The following is a 19,010-nucleotide window of genomic DNA, read 5'->3' as shown; positions in this document are numbered from 1 at the left end:
ATTAGTTTTGATTTTCCTTCCAGAATTTGCTCTCCTGTTGTCTGCTTCCTCCAGAACCCCGTTTCCTTCCCCGTTAGTAACGAGAAGGAAGCTCAGCGGACAGGTCCTGGGAGCCTGCTTTCCCCTGCCTCCCCCAGGCCACACCAAGATCCACCACCTCCTCTGCAGTGAGTTTCTCGAAACATCTCTCTAGTTTTTAAAAAATTCCCTCTAAAGAAAAGATCTGGAGATGCACCAGGTGCCGCTAAAACATTTATTTATTAAATGCCTCTTCCGCCCCAGGGATCAAAAATCCTGACGCATTTGTTACAGGCTGAACTTTTAATACTTTTCTTCCAAAAGCGTTTTTCTAACTTTGGGTAAAGACTATGAGCACTTCTGAAGAGAAATAGTGCCCGACCGCCCCACGAGAGGATGTTCGGGCAAGGGTTTCCGTCTGGCAGGATGACGTGGCCAATGCTTGAGGCCGGTGGAAGTGTGGCACGGTCTTCACTCTTTCTTCTCCACTTGTTGTGTTAGGCCTCCAAACCCAATACCTGTAGGGCCAAAATTTTTGGCGTAGCAAACTGTGAACGAGAGGTGGGGAAGGGGGAGAGAGAATGGGTTGGTTAGACGGTGATTGCACTTCCTTGCCTCTGGACACCCGTGGGAGGCATCCTTGCGATAAATGTACTCCTAAGTTAACTTTTAAGTATATTGAACTTCATTGACTTGGGATCTGCTGATAAGAATTGTTCATACTTCTGGCCACTTAGCAGTAAGTGTTCACAGGCATTTTCTTGTTTGAGTCAGCATCATCTGGCCCCTGCGTGCCTGCCCAGCCTCGTCCCCTGCTGCCTCTCTGCCTCCTTCCCCGACACTCCGGGCATGTGGAGCTACTCTCAGTCCCTGGAATGAACCACGATGGCCTGGCTTTGGTGCCGTGGCACGCACTGCTCCCCGTTCCCGGAATGTCCCCCACCAAAGCCCGCAGTCACCCTTCCAGACCCAGACGAGGCTTGTCTTCTGAGAAGCCTTCCCTAATACCCCAAGTTGGTCACTTGCCCCTTCGTGTGCTAGGGCACTGTGTACTGCGGAGCTTTCCCCCCTTGGCATTAGTTACTTGTCTTCATGTTGATCTCTCTGCTGGCTGCAGCGACAGTTTAGGGGTGTTGGCCCTGTGAATGCTGAGGACCCTGTGTCCTCCACTGTCGGGAGGATGCACCTCCTGTTGGGTCATGTGCTTATTCACATTCTGTCTCACCGTGGGCACAGCTTTGGCATTTCCCCCTTCCCATCTCTCTTCTCACTCCATACCAACACACACACGTGGAGGCCTGGAGACACCGTCATTGCGTGGAAAGGTGGGAGGACCCCATTGAGAAACTATAGGCCCAGGAGATGCTCTCAGGTTGAGGACAGTGATCTTGGCCCTAAAGCATTCCCTTCCTTTTTGTAACATCAGAAAGGAGCTAAGCTCTACTGCTTCTCCACAAGACAGGGGGTTGTGGAGGCATCTGGGGGTAGAGCTGCGAGGACCAGAAGGAAAACCTGTTACTCAGTTGTGTCCCTGCGATCACTAAGTGATATGTAGCATGAGAGACAGAAATGTCGGGATGGAAGGAGGGAGAGAGGAGGGATGGGAGCAAGGATATAGATATGTCTTGGTAAACCAAAGAGAGGTCGTCCTCCCCCAGTCACCCCTACCACTCAGGCAGACAGAGGGTATTTGGGCTTCCAGAAGGCGACGTGATGCTGTTTATCAAGGCTTGTGACCTCTTCCAGGACTGGTGCAGGACACTGCTTCCTCCTCACCCTCTCTCCGCCCAGGGTGCCCAGCTGCCCTGAGCCACTGAGCATCTGCAAGCATCCAGTCCCCCCACCCCACATGCTCCAACAGAGAGGGCCAGAGCTGGGTTGGGGAGAATTCTTTCCCTTTGGCAGTTTTTCTCTCCATCCTGAGAGCCCGAACTGTGCTCAGGCCGGGCAGTCATGCCTCCTGGCAAACACAAGCCTCTTGGCTGGACACAGCTTACCCTCCAAGGCTCCTCCTGGGGAAGACCTCTCAAGAGGGTCCCCAGAACCACTCACCTTTGCAGTAAAGTTCCCCATCTTTGTCAGTGACGTTCGTGGACTCTAGACTCTTCCCGCAGATGGCGCAGCGGAAACAGGTCTTGTGCCAAGGCTGGGGGGCGCAGGAGAGCAGGAGAGTTACCTTAGGGCCGCCGGCAGCATAGTCTGTTTCCATGTTAAATCTCACCAGCCGCGTATACAGGAGTGCCAGTGTCTTACCCATGCACATATCTAATTGACCCCAGAGTAAGTTTTCCAGGGGTTTGGAGAAAATGAGATGCTACGGATTCGGCCCCCAATTCTCAGAACCCCTAAAAATGAATTTATCAAAGGAATCACCAAATGTATTCCTTCAGAATGGACTAGATAGAAAAGGGCTTCCCCCTTCTAGAGGATCAAGGAATAAATAGAGAGAAAGGAACTCAGATGCGGGGCAGTGAATACATTCATTTACATTGGATATAAAGTTAAGAGAAGAAGTAAAGAAAGAGGGCGATTAGCCAGGTAATTCAGCTTTGCTTGAACTGTGTGTCCTTCTCACAGAGGAGAGTTGTGAGGCTTGGGTCATCAGAAGATGGCCTCTTCTGCGCACCTGCAGGTCCACCAGGCAGGCCTAGGGGTTCTCATCCACCTTCAAGTAGCTGTCTCGGGTGGCGGCCGCCGTCATATTGGAAGTCCGACACTCTCCATGACCATTATTTCCACCCGCCCCCACTCCACTGGGGCATAATCAGGTTTTTCTTTTCCTTCGTTGGGCCCAAACCCTTTGGTGAGTACCCTGGAACCAGAGCTTGTAGAGCAAGTGTGCCGTGCTGTCTCCGGCACTGGATGACTCCCCCCGATTGCCAAGCCTTGTGAGCAAGGATGCTTCTCCCTGCTGTGAGGTGTCTGCTCTGTCCATCAGTGGTGATGCCAGCTGCAGATCGAGCTATGCAGTGGTGATGGGCTCGCGGGGCTGATACCTTTCTGGAAGGATTATGGACCTTTGTATCTCCAGAGCTCCCAGCTGGGTACCTTCCCCCTAGCGGACTAAGACTTGTTGCATCGAATTGTACCAGTTCTAGTTTCCAAGGGCTCTGCAGAGTGACAGTCACAGCCCAGGAAAGTGGACGAGGATGGGTGGCTCTAATGTGGCTCCTGGGAGCAAAGGAGAATCAAGGGCCTGGCTCCCACCTGCCCACACTTCCTCATTTCCTCTCTCATTCCTCCCAACTGATCCTGTGCAGATGAGCAAGTCCCATCTGGCCCGCACGGCAGTCCTTACCTTACCGCCTCCCATCACCTTCTCGGCGGCATAGACTGACTTTCCGCATCGGGGGCACTTCTCCGACTCTCCAAACTTCGCAGTGAACTTGGAAGGGTTGCTGGTGGTGGCTGAGCGTGCAGGCTTTGGGGACCTGGTGGGAACAGACCAATGAATGAAACCTACAGACCTTGCTGGCAAAGAGTACTTAGCTGTGTGACCTGGAGCGAGTTACTTAACTTCTCTGTGCTTCAGACTCCTCATCTGGAAAATGGGGCTAATCATGGTGCCTTCCTCAACAGGGTTGATGAGGGGACGTGAGTAAAGCACTTAGAAGTCTGACCGTCACCTGGCACGTAGTAAGGGTTGGCAAACCTATCCCTAATTGGCTTAAACCTTTCCTTTCTGTCCTAAAGCATTCAGCAAGTGTTCCGTGTGTGTTAGCTTGTGTTGTTGTCGTGTTATTATTGCTGCTGGTGTTTAGATTTTTCTGTACCATCTTGAAGCTCACTGGTCTGCTTCATGGGGTGAGTTGTGAAGATATAGTGCAAGATGGGATCTTGATGGTAAAAAAGCCACAGTCCAATAAACTGATGCATTCCTTGTCACAGTTCAGGTTGTCATCCTGCACGGAAAGGTCACCTGTCCCCCTGTGAGCTACGTCCACGATAGAGGTCAGGAAAGCACCCCATTACCTCCATACCTTTTGGTGTTTCCGTGCATGCTTATCACTGGCATCACATCATCACCTCTAAGATAGGCAGGGCTGGGTGGAGGGGAGCAAGGGTTGAGGGGTAACTGCCCAAGGTCGGGCAACTGCCCAAGGTCCTAAGTGGTGGAGCTGGGATGAAACCCAGGTCTGTGGACTCTTGTTCCTCTCTGGGCGGCATCACCAGAAGGCCCTGGGTAATGCGTGGCTCTGGGTAATGCGTGGCTGAGAACACGATTGCTTTCATCCTTCTTCGCTAAACAGTGTCTGGTTGGGATGGAGTAACGAGAAGAATCCAAATGGCTAATCGTACCTCCGTGCACTATTTGCCCAGCGCCGGCCATGGGCCGCTCTCTCTGCAAGGGGCCAGGTGACGCCTCGGCTGGCCTAACTGCGGCTCCCTGGGGGAGGCCTTCCCTGGGCCACCGTGGCAGGTGGCAGCCCCACCGCAGAGCTGAGCCCGGATCCCAGCTGGCCACACAGCAGCTGCGGCCTGTGAGCTCAGGGCCGGCCTGGAGGTCCGCGTGACCACGTCGGCCCGGGAGGTGGCAGGGCCTGGCCCGCTTCCCTCCACAAGGCGGGGCCCGCGGCGTGGCAGGCAGCTCGGGAGTGGCATTGATTGCTTACTCCCGACCCCGGCCTCCCGCAGCCCTGTCCCCGGTGATGGGGACATCCGTCCTCTTACAGCCTGAGGGAGGACTCCTTGCGTGACCAGCCCACAGAGAACAGCCGTCGCTTCCCTGCCACGGTTGCGTGATTTACACAGAAACGCTCAAAGGGGAAGGAAAGGGACTCCGTGCAGTTTAGCAGAGGTCAACAATGGGAAAATCTGTACTTTCTGGGTCTTCTCTTGACATGCAAACCAAGAGCCGCGGCCTGAAAGTAATTGCCCTTTAGAAAGGGGGGTCATTTGAAGAGAGTCTCCCGAGAGATGGCACATTGTTCGACCTTGGTCAGACTGCGCGGCCGCATTGTTGGCAAGGAACAGTGGAGTCCGTTCTCCCACTTCCAGAAAACGTTGCTATGGGGACGGGATGACCTGTCCTGATAGCCGGGGCTCTAGGGGCGGGAGGAGCGGGGAGTGACTCACTGTTGGAACTGGAGGCCCAGATGCTCGCCTGTGTCCGTGCTGAGGCAGCCGGCGCCTTGGCCGTACCCGATCCCCTTGGGGCCGTACCTGCGCCCGTAGCACACCTTACAGTAGATCTCCGACTCGTGCGCGGCAACCGTGGTGCTGTCCAGAGCCTTCCTGCAGGCCACTGCCGAGGAAGGGGGCCGGGGGGTCAGGGGGCTGGGGCCACGGTCCCTCCCCCTTCCCTGCAGCCTTGATGCCACCCATGCTCAGGGCCAGGAGACCCAGGAGGGGCCGTTGGCCAAGAGCACAGGTTCGATTCCTGGCCAGAGCACCCTGAGCCGTGATTCCACGGCACCCCTGATTTCATGGGTGAGGAAACCGGGGAGCAGAAAAGGGACATAATGTGCTCTGTGGAGCCCGGCTAGAAAGAGCGGGAGGCCAGGATGAGAACCGGCTAAGAATATTGGCCCCGAATCCGAACAACCTGCATCCCTGAGCGGCCCCGGTGACATCAGGAGAGTGTGTGTCCGCGCGTGTGGGGCTGTGTAGGGGATAAGGTGCTGGGGCTGGGGATGAGTTTATTTATCCTTAATCATATCAGAATCAGGGCCGAGCAGTTTCTCTACTCACCGTGGCCTCCGAAGAGCACTACGACCCGCAAGGAGACAGTTACCACTGAGGCTACTTTGGTCCAGTTCTGGAAGCGGGAGGTGGTGAAGGGGTGGACCTGTCTCGTTGACCTTAGGCTTATATTGGCTTAAGCCCCCCAGTCACTGTATACTACCCAATAGAAAGTGTCCCCCATTATATCAAGTATATAAGACAAGCCTCCATTTTCCAAAAAGAAGATATAAAGGAAAGGGTTGTTTTTTGTTGTTTGGGTTTTTTTTTTTTAGTAGAATCGTGGACAAGTCACTGACCATCATTCAGTACAATAAACTTTTATAGATGTAAATGAAAGTGTATTTAACACTTATATTATTTAATTTAATAATATAGATCAATAATATATTGATTTGGAGAGTTTCCTTTTTCTAACCTGACACAAATTCAGGAAATGCGTGTATCCAAGTCCTTCATCTGCATCTTCACCGTCAGCATCTCCCTATCACTGGTGTCTTTTTGAGGCAGCGGACTCAGCTGTCCTGCTCCTCACTTCTATCTGTCTCTTTGAGGGTCGGCCCTGTTTGTACCTGAGCAGGAGGCTGTCACCTGGATTTTGTATCTCTACCAGAAGCTCCTGTTAGCATAACATTTGGGCAGCTTTAAAAAATACATAGTGGGGGGGCTCCTGCATGGTTCAGTCGGTTAAACTCCTTGACTATCGATTTCGGCTCAGGTCATGATCTCAGGTGGGATTGAGCCCTGGATTGGGCTCCATGCTTGGCATGCAGTCCGCTTGAGATACTCTCTCTCCCTCTGCCCCTATCCTTGCTCATGTGCTTTCCCTCAAAATAAACAAATAAAATATTTTTTAAAATATGAAGGATTTCCATAACTTAATAATTTGCTAAATTGCTTTTTAGCAGGGATCCTCAAAAGTTGTTTATGGCGGTACTCACTGCTTATAACAGTGAGGTCGTGGCCCCAAAAACGAGTAATGCGCGTGCACTCAGTTTATTTGCTTCCTTTTTTGTTTTTAACCAGTTCAGGTGATCTTTATAAGCAATCTAGCATTGAAGTTGTTGCAGGGTAATATGCCTTCCTGAAATAGTATTTTATCTAAAAACATAAAGTAATTGAATATGATAGTGGGGGGAAGACAAGGTTGTGGATGAGGGGTTGGTGGTTGTGCGGATGGGGAAGGGAGTGTATGGAAATTCATTAAACAATTATGTCAGCATTGTATGTGTTAAAAAAAATTCTCTGTAAAAAAAAAATTCAGAGATTGTCCTCTAGCATGAGATACTTCATAAGGCTTTAAACACAAGCCAAACCCTTTTTGTGAGGAATACTTTTGAGAGAAAAATGCCTTACATTTGAGCATGTAACGTATACACCTATCTCCACCTTTCTTGTTACTTTTGCTTCCAGAAAAACATCTCAAATGTTCATTGATATTCTAGACTCTGGGTTCCTTGAGGGCAACACTTGTATTTTAATATCCTCAGAACATAGCATGGGGCCTGGCCCAGAGTTAGTCCTCTGTAAACGTTTGTTGAATGAAGGAATGAGTAAGTAGTTGAATGCATGCATGCACATGGGAATGATGGATGGTCAGTGACTTGTCCAGGATTCTACAGCAGTAAGTTGCAGAGCCATGACTGGCCTCAGGTCCCCTGACCCCTGCTCCAGTCCATTGCTCTGGGACTGTGCATGCCCTATCCTGCCTGGGCCCTTTCTATAGCCACCCCCTGGCTCCTGACCAGCTTTCATACACAAGCGTGGTAGCAGTGTGCTGGCCACCTCCGTAGCTCCTCACCACCGTGTATGTGATGTGGATAATTTCTTTATACCGTTCTCTTTTTGGCATTTATTTATTTATTTTAAATTCAAATTCAGTTAATTATCCTATAATGTATTATTGGTTTCAGAGGTAGAGGTCAGTGATTCATCAGTCTTATATAACACCCAGTGCTCATTACATAACCTTTCTAAAAATATGCCAAGTAGAAAAGTTAAATTTATATATGTGGCTTGCATTATATTTCTTTTGGACAGCACTGGTAAGGAGGATTAAGATTTGTCTACAAGTTTGGGAACACTGGCCAGGGACAAACTAAGGTAGGCTGTGCCTTCCTAAAGCCCATTTAGGACAACTACTGGTTGGCCTGTAGACAGGCAGGTCCTGGGGTGATAAGAAAGAAAAGCATGCTCCTCTCCATGATCCTTCTGTTCCCTGCCACAGAAATGTGTACTGCTCAGATCCTCATCCCACCCACAAGTTCTAAGGAAAATATGAAAGTGTTAAAAGAGATGTACCAGCAAATGCTCATATCCTTTCTACCATGGCTCCGTTGAACAGGGCATCCTTCCTGCTACCTGGGGAAAACGAGACACCCCTGACCATGGAGAGCTTCCCTGCCACATCCTGTTCTCAGATATTAAAGTTGATCAGAGGGGGGCACTTGATGGGATGAGCACTGGGTGTTATTCTGTATGTTGGCAAATTGAACACCAATAAAAAATAAATTTATTATTAAAAAATAATAATAAAGTTGATCAGAGGAGAATTAGAGGCCTGATCCAGAACCCCAGTTTTCATCTTGTGACCAGCTGTGTGGTGGCTACTGTCATTTCCAGTTTACAGATGGGATAATGGAGGCTCATGATGGTGAAATCACTTGCCCAAGGTCACACCATTATTACATGGCAGGGTCTAGATTCAAACCTAGTCATTTGTACTTTAATTCCAGTGGTTTTTCCGTTATTCCTCATGCCTAGTCTTTTTAAAGAGCATTAGCTGTTTTGAGACAAAAGCCAGAAGGTTACAGAAGGGACCCTTGAGCAATGCTTCTAGATAATTGTAATAATAATGATGAACCTGATTGGATGTGTATGAGGACTTAAAATAATTACCCATTGGGGCATCAGGCTAGCTTAGTTGATTAAGTATCCAACCCCTGATTTCGGCTCAGGGCATGATCTCAGGGTTGTAGGATTGAGCCCCACATCAAGCTCCATGCCCAGCTTAGGATTCAGTCTCTCCCTCTGCCTCCCCTTAAAAAAAAATTACCCGTAATTAGAACCCAAGGCTTTAGTAAATTGCCAACCCAGTCACTCAGAGCCATGCTTCCTCCTGCTGTTCGGTGAGAATTCTGTTTGCCATGGAAGGTAAGAGATCATGGAAACTCCTGCAGCAGGTAAACCGTTACTATTTCTGGTGGCTTAAGGACAAAGTGCCTCCATGCTTTAACAGATGGAGTCCAATCCTTGAAGTTCTGTTTGAAACTGGGGCGATGCAATGCCTTGTAGCCACTGGGCAAAATCATGAGGGTGGTATGGGGAGCAGGGCTGCCAAATGTCCAGCAAAGCTAGCCCTTAAGCCACATTTACTGGAGCAAAACAGGGAAGGTAAGTGGCCAAAAAAAGAGACTGCTCTCCTAGAACTGGACTGGCCATGGGAAACTCTAGAATGAAGTCATGTTGAAAGGACTGGACTGAGGGTCTGAAGGTACAAGTTCTACTGCTGGCCCTGCTGCAGGTGCTTAGAAATGAGAAATGATTTGTCCAAAGTCATGGGTCAGACAAAGCTAGGCTTCCAGGTGGACCCCAAGGTTTGTATTCCCCCCCAGTTTCAATGTTTGTGCATCTATGTCCAGCAAGTGGTGGTAAAGATTCCCTTCATCAGGCTACTGGTGCCCAGGCCCCAAACTCTTCCCTTTTCAGCTGTTACAGAATTGGCATCCATTGCCCCTCGCCTGACACAGGTTCTTTTGAAAAGACCAGTCTCAGCTGGCTTCGGTAACATTGGCCAGTGGGAACACCATAGAGCCAAATCCATCCTGGCTCCAGATAAGCGATGGCTTCCTTTCTCTGCCAAGTCACGCTTTGTAAATGTTGCCACTGGGTCAAGGTTTTCACCACGATGGCAGCCGCAGGTCAGCTTGTTGTGACTTTGAGTGGCGGGGAAATGGCCTTTGAGCTGAGCATGTGGTTGGCTAGAGGGTTACTCAGGAGAATACCATCCTTTCATGTGGGACCCCGAAGTGTTATTTCTAGTTTTTTTTAAAGTAGGCCCCAAGCCCCAAGCCCAATGTGGGGCTTGAACTCATGATCCTGAAATCAAGACCTGAGCTGAGATCAAGAGTCAGATGCTTAACTGACTGAGCCACCCAGGCACCCCCAAAGTGCTATTTCTAAGTTCCCAGGTGATGCTGGTGCTGCTGGTCCCAGGACCAGACCCCGAGGACCACCGATATACAGTATCTGCAGCTAAATGTGAACTTGAAAATGCCCCCTGGATGCTGCGGGGCTCTCATGGTGTTCACCCAACTCACTGCAGTGGAAGCAGGTCTTGTGGAAACTCCTTCCATTGCACTGGATTTCTTCTGCGTGGTAGACTGTCTTTTCACAGGCGCCACATTTCGCTCCTCCGCCCCAGTTTGGCATCTTGAAGACCTTCTGACCAAGGTCAAGTCTAACAGGATATAAAACAAATACCCTAAATGTAGGCAACTTCAGGAGTGAACCAATGCCTAGTAATACTGTGGTCTTAAGACCGGAATCCAGGGGCAGCCCGGGTGGTTCAGCAGTTTAGCACCACTTTCAGCCCAGGGAGTGATCCTGGAGACCCCGGTTCGAGTCCTGCATGGGGCTCTCTGCATGAAGCCTGTGTCTCCTCCTTCTGCCTGTGTCTCTGTCTCTCTCTTTCTTTCTGTGTCTCTCATGAATAAATTAAAAAAAAAACACACCAGGATCCAGCGCCAGTGCATTTGATAGTTCATTCATTCATTCATTCATTCATCCATTCATTCAGCAAATAGTTACTGCAAGCACCATCATTGAATAGGCTCGCACACTCAGATGGCTCTGAGCAAGTCACTTCACAATGTAGGACTCAGTTTCCTCTTCTGTTAAATTTCAGTAACACCTGTCCCTGTGTACCTCACAAAGTTCTCGGAAGGAAGAGATGAGCTAATTTTCCATATATAAAATTATATGCAAATATTAAATATAATTTTTTGTATCTAAGGTTTTAAACATTCCATCAGAAGTGGAAATAATCTGTGAAAACGGCATATCTTTTTATCTAGCTCAGTGCTTCTCAAATCACATCAGTTCTTGCTGCTATGCAGATGCTGGTTTGGTAGATGTGGAAGAGACAGGAAATTCTGCATTTCTAACAGTTTCCGGGCAATGCTGAAGCTACTAGTTGGGGACCACCCTTTGGGTCGCGAAACCTTAGTCAATCTTGCTGATAAAAATCTATGATATATAAAATCTCCTATTCAGATTTATTCCTCCAATTCCTTAGACCCAAGCAATAAGCTATCATGGACCTACAGTAGCTGAGTAGTCTGGAAACCTGCCTTCTGCCTTCAGGGCTACCGCCCCTTGCCGTGCGCAGTGAGATGAGCTGCAGGGCTTCTCCTACGTCTCTCTTCCCGCCTGTACTATGAAGAGAGTCATTCTTTCCCTTGCCGCCCCACAGTGTTGTATAGAGGACTAATTGACACGACGTGCAGGAAGGTACTTGGCGGAGTGCACAGTGCCAGGTGTGATCACAGGAGCCAGGTGATGAGGCTGCATGCCCTCCCACACCCTTCCAGGACATTCCACTGCAAACAGCGGCTGATAGTCACAGCGCCACGCCATTGCCATCGTTGTCTCCTCACCAGAACATTTGTGAAAGAGATACCAGACAAGCAGGGCCATCAAAAAACAACTTTCCCTTTCTTTCTGCGTCTGTGCGTATGAATCCAGTTGTCCGTTTTCCCAGAGCAGAACTAAAATCAGCCATCGATACTCCGTGAAATTCCTGAAATCCTGCCCGCCCCAGAGGGCCAAATTTTCTCTGAGATCCTTTGGTTTCTAAGAAGCCTGGTATGTCATCTTGTCATTGACACCAACCACTGTCAGGCCATTCCAAGTGGCTGCTTCTGACCTTCTCTTTCCCTTCTGGGAAGCCAGTCACCTTCTTATAATAGTTGGCGATTAACATTAAGCCCTTCTGGGTCAACTGGTCTGGATTGTGCTTCCAGCCTCATAACAAAGACAGGTTTTGCTAAGAAACAGAAGGTAAATAGCAAACAGACCACTGAACCTGATACCAAGACCAAAGGGAACATCCCTACCTAAATGTTCCTGTGAAGAGCTTTCCCCTTTACAAAAACAGTGTGAGATTAGCCAGGAACATCTTATCCTTCCTCTCAAAGAAGCAGGCTCTTCTTTTTATTCAATAAAATTTTAGAAAATACAATTTTAACTTTTTTTATAAAGGAAACATTTAGTCCTTCTATTTCTATGGTTCAGGTTGTTTAGTATAGAGGGAAATATAGTGGATTTTGAAATGAAAGCCTTGGGAACAAGGCTACATCATTCATTTACCATACATTTACTACCTACCTATCATGTGTCAGTCACTGTACTAAGGACTTGGTGACAGATCAAGGGGAGGAAAACTTATAACAATAAGTAATTTATGTGACCTAGAATGAGAAGTCCACATTCTAATGAGGAAGAGGCAGGAACCAGAATACTCTGTAGCAAAGACCAGCTTTATGAGTATCATGGAAACTCAAAGGAGAGTATGGCTACCCACATTTAGACTGGAGGTGAAAGCAGTGAGCTGTTGCAGGGTTACAGATGTCACATCCAAATAGGGTTTTTGCATGGTGAATAGGAGTATACCAGAGAGATAAACAGGGGAAGGACATTCCAGGCAGAGAAAAGATCATACAGAAAGGAATATCTTACTATCTCCTAACAGAGCCCAAATTGTTTATTTTTGATTCCATTAAAATTTTTAGGTCTCTACAGTTGGAACAGATTTTCAAGATTGACCAACCCCCTCATTTATGAACAATTAAGGCAAAAGAAGTAAACATTTGGGAGTATTTTCTTAGCTAATTTTCTTTTTCTAAGATTCACCCTTCTTTGATTAAAGATGATACATTCTCTGGAAAAGGGTAGAATCACATTATTTTGTTCATGTTCGTTTGGATCCTGGATTTTAATATAATATAAAATAGATGAGAAATGTAATATATACCTGGGAATAAGACAGTGACACTTGTGAAATTAATGAGATGGAAATTTTCAATGAAAACAAGCCTAGGTCAAATTTCTTATCTCAAGTCTTTGGCGGAGACCTCATTGGCATGTCCTGCAAGTTAATGGTAGATAGAGACGGCCCTGGGGAGGATTGTGTGTGTGTGTGTGTGTGTGTGTGTGTGTGTGTGTGTGTGCATTCAGCAATTGCCTACACATGATACTTTTCCAAGTGAGGATAAGATTACAGATAACACCTTCTTCACAAGGTAATGGATCCTAGCACAGGTTATTTTTTAAGTGATCATAAAATATCCGACATACATATATTAGGCCTGGAAACCCAGAATAGAAATCCATAAGCATTTTATCAAACAGGTGCTGAGTCCCATTTTTAAAGTTGGAGATGTAGCTGCGGAGGCTAAACACAGAAGGCATCTCTGATTTCTTCTTCCAATGCTCAAAGCCCAAAAGGCAGAGGGTGATCTAAAGCATCCTGAATTGGAAGACACGGGTTCTTATCTTGTCCTTGTGACCTTGCCCTTCGGGTGAAATATGACGGAATGTAAAGCAGTATTGAGGAGCTAGTCAAAGGCAAGTCATCGTTCGTTACCCACTTTCCTTCAGGTTATTCAAGTAGCACCAATCTGCCAATTAAGTCACTGTGATTTGAAAGCGCATTTAAGTCCTGGCTCGCGTACATAACCTCTTCAGCCTCCCGCATTGCTTTGGAATTCCTGGCCCAGAATGGGAGTTTATGCTGGCGAGATACCAGCAGATGGGCCATTTGTTTATCGGCGTTGCCTGGCACAGGCAAAGGTCATTGAAGGTAGGATGCCAAATATAGGCTTGCCCGTCACTCAGCCCCATCTGCCACCTGGTCACAATCTCCATCACATCACCTGGCATTACTCCCTGGGGCCGGTCCCGGAGATGGCCGTGTTGTCACTGATGAAGTTGAGGCTCAGGACTGAAACGGAGGACAGTTTGGGGTTCCTGAAGATGAGCTAGATTGCAAGCTCCGCAACATCAGCTGGGAGGAGAGTGGACCCCACACTTCTGGATACCCAGATCCCAAAGAGAGATGGTCTGTATCAATTTTCTTCACGAGTAATGCTGTAGAAACGATTATATTGGGGATGTGCCATAGTGAGCACTGGGGAAAGCTCTGGATCAGATGCAGGAGGCCCGAGTTCTAGTTCCGTCTCGCCTCCTCAGAGCTGTGTGATCTGGGAAAACCGGCAAAGCTCTCTGAACTTCAGGAAACAGTCTCTAAAATGGGCTTAAGAGTCTCATCTGTTCCACTACAGCTGGGAGGCTTGTAACACTTCAAGTACATCAAATCACTTTGTAAACGGTTGAGTATTATAAAATGTGAGAGCTAATCAGATCTGCAATAACCATGAACTGTCACATATCGATCTGAACTTTTAAAAGAATAACCGTGCTGTGCATCTTGCCACCATCTTCCTATGCCAGCACTCACTGTTTTTTTTGTTGCTTATCAACTGTGGAGCTGAGAGGTGACACCTTAGGGCAAAAGTGGGTGGGGGGAGATAAAATGGGCACTTAGTGACTCAGTTTCTTCTTTGTAGGGCTCATTAAAGAATGTGGCCTTGACCTTAGGTCGTCAAGACGTTGTGCAGAGACTATTAGTGACAATGCCATTTTCAACTCAGTGTTGGTTCGTGTGGTCATCCTATTAGATGCCTGCTTCTACACAGCGAGTTGAATTGTCTACACTGGCCAAGGCCAAGATTTTGTATCATAACAGCATATATCTGGAATGCAAGGTATAGTCATTACCAATCTAATAATGTTATTATCGGAGCTGAAGCATGTGGAGTCCCTCGGGCCAGGCACTGAGCTTTATCTCATTCCATCTTCACAGACCTTGAGGGTAGGCACTATCACAAACATTGCCTTTTGTTAACTTTTGGGGAAATGGAGTCTTGGGGAAATTATGTTGCCCACGCTCGCTCACGTGGCTAGATTGGATTTTAGGTCTTTGACTCCAAAGCTGTGTTCTTATATTAAGATTAGGTACTATTTATCTATTTATGGTTTACTATGTGTTAGTTGCTTTGTACGTACCATCTGTAATACAACAGCCCCACAGAGCAAAGCTTGTCATCTCCATTTTGCAGATGAGAAAACTGAGACTCAGAGGACTTGAGCGACTTGCCTGAGATCACACAGCTAGTAAGTGGCAGAGCCGCAATTCAGACCCAAGTGAAGCTGGGTCTGTATTCCACGTCCCCATTTATAACATGCCAGGGAGGGGAGGAGAGTCAGCACCTCCATTAGCCAAACTTCCTAGTTGATGAGAACTGGGATCTGACTGACCCCGTTGTCTCTCCATGGGACAGAGAGTACTCATGGGCGGGAGTATCAGGGAGCCTGAATTTAATTCAGTAAAATAAGAGCCTCTGTAAGAATCATTGCCATTTAGACACGCAAAGAGCTCCTTTGAGGCTGGAGAGTTCCCTTTCACTCTTGACTTGAGCTCAGCTGGGGATGGTTGTCCATGTGACTGCAATGTTGCGAAGGCCCTTCAAGGATCCTTTGAGCCCGGAGACAGATGTCGGGGTCTGAACAGTGACTGGAGCCTCACCTTGCAGAAATGCTTTCCGGGGGCAATCCCCTCTCAAGCACTGCCTTTTCTCTACTCTCTTAATCCAGGTAGAAGAGATAGTGTGGGATCCTGGAACAGTGCGGGCTATGGAAAGAACCAGGCCAGGCTCTTTTGGACCTTGGGCAAAATGCTCAAAATGTCTGAGCCCCGCGTCCTGTCCTCATGCACAGGAGGACAGATGAGAAGGCCTGCCTTCAAAGGTTGTTTCCAGGTTAGATAAGATAATCATAATAGCTAAGGCACTGTATACACAAATGCATAATACATGGCAGGGTGTCTAATAATCTTGTTGCTTTCCTTATTACTATTATTATTTTACCTTCAGCTTTTAAATCCATTTTCTTAAAACAAGCAAAGCTTTCCTTGCTTCTTCTCTGTGGCCCTCCTGGCTCAGACGGTGAACCAACTCTGTTTCTCAGTCTTTGGCGTGTGCTGCACGGAGGAGCAGAGGCAGCAGGGAGCCAGGCCAGGGAGAGAGCTCCCCCGGGGGTGGGGGCCAGAGGTGACATGTCAGGCAAAGTCCTAAGCCTGTGCCCCAGGACAGCTGCTTCCTCGCTTTGGCAGCCCTGGTGCCTAACACCCGCTGACCTCGCTGGCGATGGGGACGGAGGAGGGAAGCAGCAAACCTGAGCAGAGTCCTCATGGCCCAGGGGGACCATGTCCTTCAGCTCCTCCATGTAGGATACTCAAGGTCAGTCAGTGGCTTTGCCCTAAACTTCTGAACAGATGTGTGAAGTCCCCTATCTATCTGGAGGCCCTTTCCCAAAGTCCGGGAAGCCTAGGCTGCTTATTCCCAGCACAGTACTAAGCCCGAGTATTGACCCCATCCCCCTTTAAGACTCAGGGTAGAGACACCTGCCCATTGCACTATAGCTGTGATACACGGATTAAATCACACCATTTCTGAAATTATCTCTACAGTGTGGCCGAGTTTTACTTGGTTCTCTTTTGGCCCTTGCAACGTGTTTCTGAAGACCATGTTGCACCCCGATTTATCACCTGGCTCTACCATGTGACCCTGGGTAATTCCTTTGCTTCCTTGGACTTTTGCTTCTTCCTCTGAAGAGTGACCTCACAGGACTTTTTGTGGCAGTCAAATAAGTGACTACTGCTCCGCGCCTGCAAGGGCAGTAAACAACCCACAAACCACGCTCAATCCTTTCCCACGACGAGGTGCACGCTGAGGCTCAGAAAAGGCTTCACAGCCGGTGGCCCTCGTGACCGTCCCTGCTCCCCTCCTGCTTTGCCTTCGCTGTGACGAATAACTACAGCTTTTCACCCCTGAAGCCATCACATTTCTCTTCAGGCCTGAGGCCCAACCCTGGCTCCCGTGTTCCCAGACGTCTGAGCAGCAGGCCTATCACTGGAAGTCGGCCAGCCGCGGGAGTTGTGTTTCCTCGGTGTTGGATTCCCTGTCTCGGTCTTTCCTCCTGTGAAGCAACTTAATCACCTTCTAACTCCTGGGCACCTTGTTATCCACTCTGACCTCTGGGCTTCCTTCATCACACTGGTACTTAGCAGGAAACCCTCCCGCCGGCCGCAGGGCCGGGCCCCGGGGGTCTTTTCTGGAAGGCCCCCCACACTGGTACACTTTTAGGTGGCTTCACAGAGTACTTCCTATATTTTATCTCATCTGATGCTAACAGATCCCTTTGGGACGGGGGCCTTAGCCTCATTTCATTGTTCAGAGAATGGAAGCTCAGAGAAGTTCAGCGACGTCCAAAGTGGGGTTTTGAACCTTCTCAATGACAGATGCCTTTCCTTGTATTTCCTTCTTCAGATCCCCAGGATTTCTGAGTGTGTGTTCTTTCAAGATTCTGTCTCCACCTCTTTCAAGAGGATTTTGGCTATTTGCTGGCTGAGTGATCCTGCTCGCTCTTGCCTTCTCTTGCTCCCTATCTCTGCCTCCTTGTCTGTCTCCCCTTCCCCTGCACCCCCGGCCCCCCACTCCCTGCCAATACTTGGGCTCATTCTAATGATTGACTTGTTCAGAAAGGAACGGAAGCTGGAACCAAAGCTGGTAGAAGGAATCCTTTACATTCTCTGGGTAGTAAAGCAATTTTATGTACTTTGTAATGAGTTGGATGTAAGCAGCATTGAGATTTAGGTCCCAAAAGTAACTGAGGACACGGGATCTCCCTGTTTCCCCCTTCCCTGCATTAGTGCTGCCTCGCCCCCCATCCCACCGCAGCCCCAGCACAGACGATGGTCAACACACGCTCACTCAGTTGCGCTGAATTGTGCTGCAGAGAGGCAGAGTTCCTCAGGCCTGTCACCCAGCTGCTCCTCCTCGGGGATGTCACCGGCCCAGGGACGGCAACAGAAATTAGAGGTGGCGGCTCTGATCTTGGGGCGGCATCTCCACTCAGACCAGTGCTTAAAACCACTTCTCATTCTCCATCACACTCATGCCTGTCATTCAAATGCTGGGCTAAAACTCAGAGGAAACTCTGGAAATCACCCCTCACCCTCCGCGGAGAATTTTCCTCCCCTTGAGGAGAGCTTTTAATGGATTTTTCAGTGTCACTGTGTCTTTTTTGGGTCCCTTTTTGAGGGTTTTGATCAATTTTAAATTATTAGAAGCAAGCCTGTTGCTGAACATTCTTGGGATATGAAATCTATTTTATTTTATTTTTATTTATTTATTTTTTTTGAAATCTATTTTAAACCAGCAAATTGCACTGAGCATTTCCCACGTGCGAGACCGTGTGGCGAACTACAGAAATCTCCGTCCTTCACCCACACCTTTTGGAGAGCACAGTTCCTTGTGCTTTGAGCATGGGAAAGCTGGCTTCAGCTGTAGCGTATCTCTAACAACCTCTTTGTAACTGTGCCGTACTTTATAGTTTGGAAAAAAATATATATCCCGGCTTCCATCCTGAGCCTCCCAGAGGAGACCCGAGGGCAGGAAGTTTGCCGAAGTCACACATCCAGTCATTATGTGGTGGCTCTAGGACTGGTGTCACGTCTTTGGGAAACACTCCAACATGGGAATAGTCTTAGGTCCAACATAATCCCTTAGTCGTTTCTCTGTGAGGTTCCCTCAAACCCACAAATGCGAATCCCACCCTTAAGAGTTTTTTAAGCAACTAGGTCCACACCAGAATCGCACACAACTGGAGCCTCTTCACACAGAACCAGAGTGGCCACTGGCACCTGGGACATGACGCACACCCTTCCTCAATGGGACCCTTCAGAGTCCCAACTGGCCACCGAGCCAGCCCACCTCCCACGCCTACCCCGGCCCCCCCACCCCAATGTCTGCTTCGCTCCACGTACCTGCCTGTGTGGTCTCTGTCGGCTCAACTGAGTACGGGGGCTCTCATCCTCTTTAAATACATGGAGGCCGTCCCCAGCACTGGCCTGTGGAGGGCAGGGCGGGAGGGAGGCCGAGGGGAGAGGGTGAATGAGACATGAGTAACACAACTGCTATCAGAGGCTGAAAATAGCCTGTGACCAAAGCCCTGAGTTTTGTTCCCCCCTACGCCAGCTGTGAGGCCCTGAGAGAACGATATTGCTTGGGTTCTGTTTTAATTGCCAATTGCCCATGGCCTTGGGGATCGATCGGTGGAGCATGAACTTCTGATCAAGTGGTTGAAACACCAACAAGAGTGAAGAGGGATTTTTACATCTAAAATCATTT

At 48.6% G+C, this 19,010-nt stretch overlaps 2 protein-coding genes across 2 annotated transcripts in view; one reads left to right on the top strand and one right to left on the bottom strand.

Annotated features, from left to right (window-relative positions):
* Positions 1 to 19,010, top strand: part of ZDHHC13 (zDHHC palmitoyltransferase 13) — a 100,952-nt gene that overhangs the window by 56,773 nt on the left and 25,169 nt on the right. The gene's annotated exons all lie outside the window — the stretch shown is intronic.
* CSRP3 (cysteine and glycine rich protein 3) lies at positions 240 to 18,804 on the bottom strand. Its single transcript, XM_077866222.1, has 6 exons — positions 18,647 to 18,804; positions 10,020 to 10,159; positions 5,095 to 5,263; positions 3,317 to 3,449; positions 2,071 to 2,164; positions 240 to 566 (listed from the first exon to the last, which is right to left on the bottom strand). The coding sequence occupies exons 2-6, from the start codon at positions 10,129 to 10,131 to the stop codon at positions 490 to 492; spliced, it is 585 nt and encodes a 194-aa protein (XP_077722348.1). The 5' UTR covers positions 10,132 to 10,159; positions 18,647 to 18,804; the 3' UTR covers positions 240 to 489.

This window comes from Canis aureus, chromosome 23 (genome assembly GCF_053574225.1).
Source record: "Canis aureus isolate CA01 chromosome 23, VMU_Caureus_v.1.0, whole genome shotgun sequence".
In the NCBI taxonomy this organism is placed as follows: domain Eukaryota; kingdom Metazoa; phylum Chordata; class Mammalia; order Carnivora; family Canidae; genus Canis; species Canis aureus.
This window is presented reverse-complemented; position numbering and strand designations above follow the sequence as displayed.

Bases quoted from the DNA above. Each gene is read 5' to 3' on its own strand.
- CSRP3 (XM_077866222.1), bottom strand. From the start codon at position 10,131: ATGCCAAACTGGGGCGGAGGAGCGAAATGTGGCGCCTGTGAAAAGACA. The intron at 5,264-10,019 runs GTGAGTTGGGTG...CTTCCTCGGCAG, and splicing joins CAAGACCTGCTTCCACTGCA to TGGCCTGCAGGAAGGCTCTG. The intron at 2,165-3,316 runs GTAAGGACTGCC...TGCGCCCCCCAG, and splicing joins AGGTGATGGGAGGCGGTAAG to CCTTGGCACAAGACCTGTTT.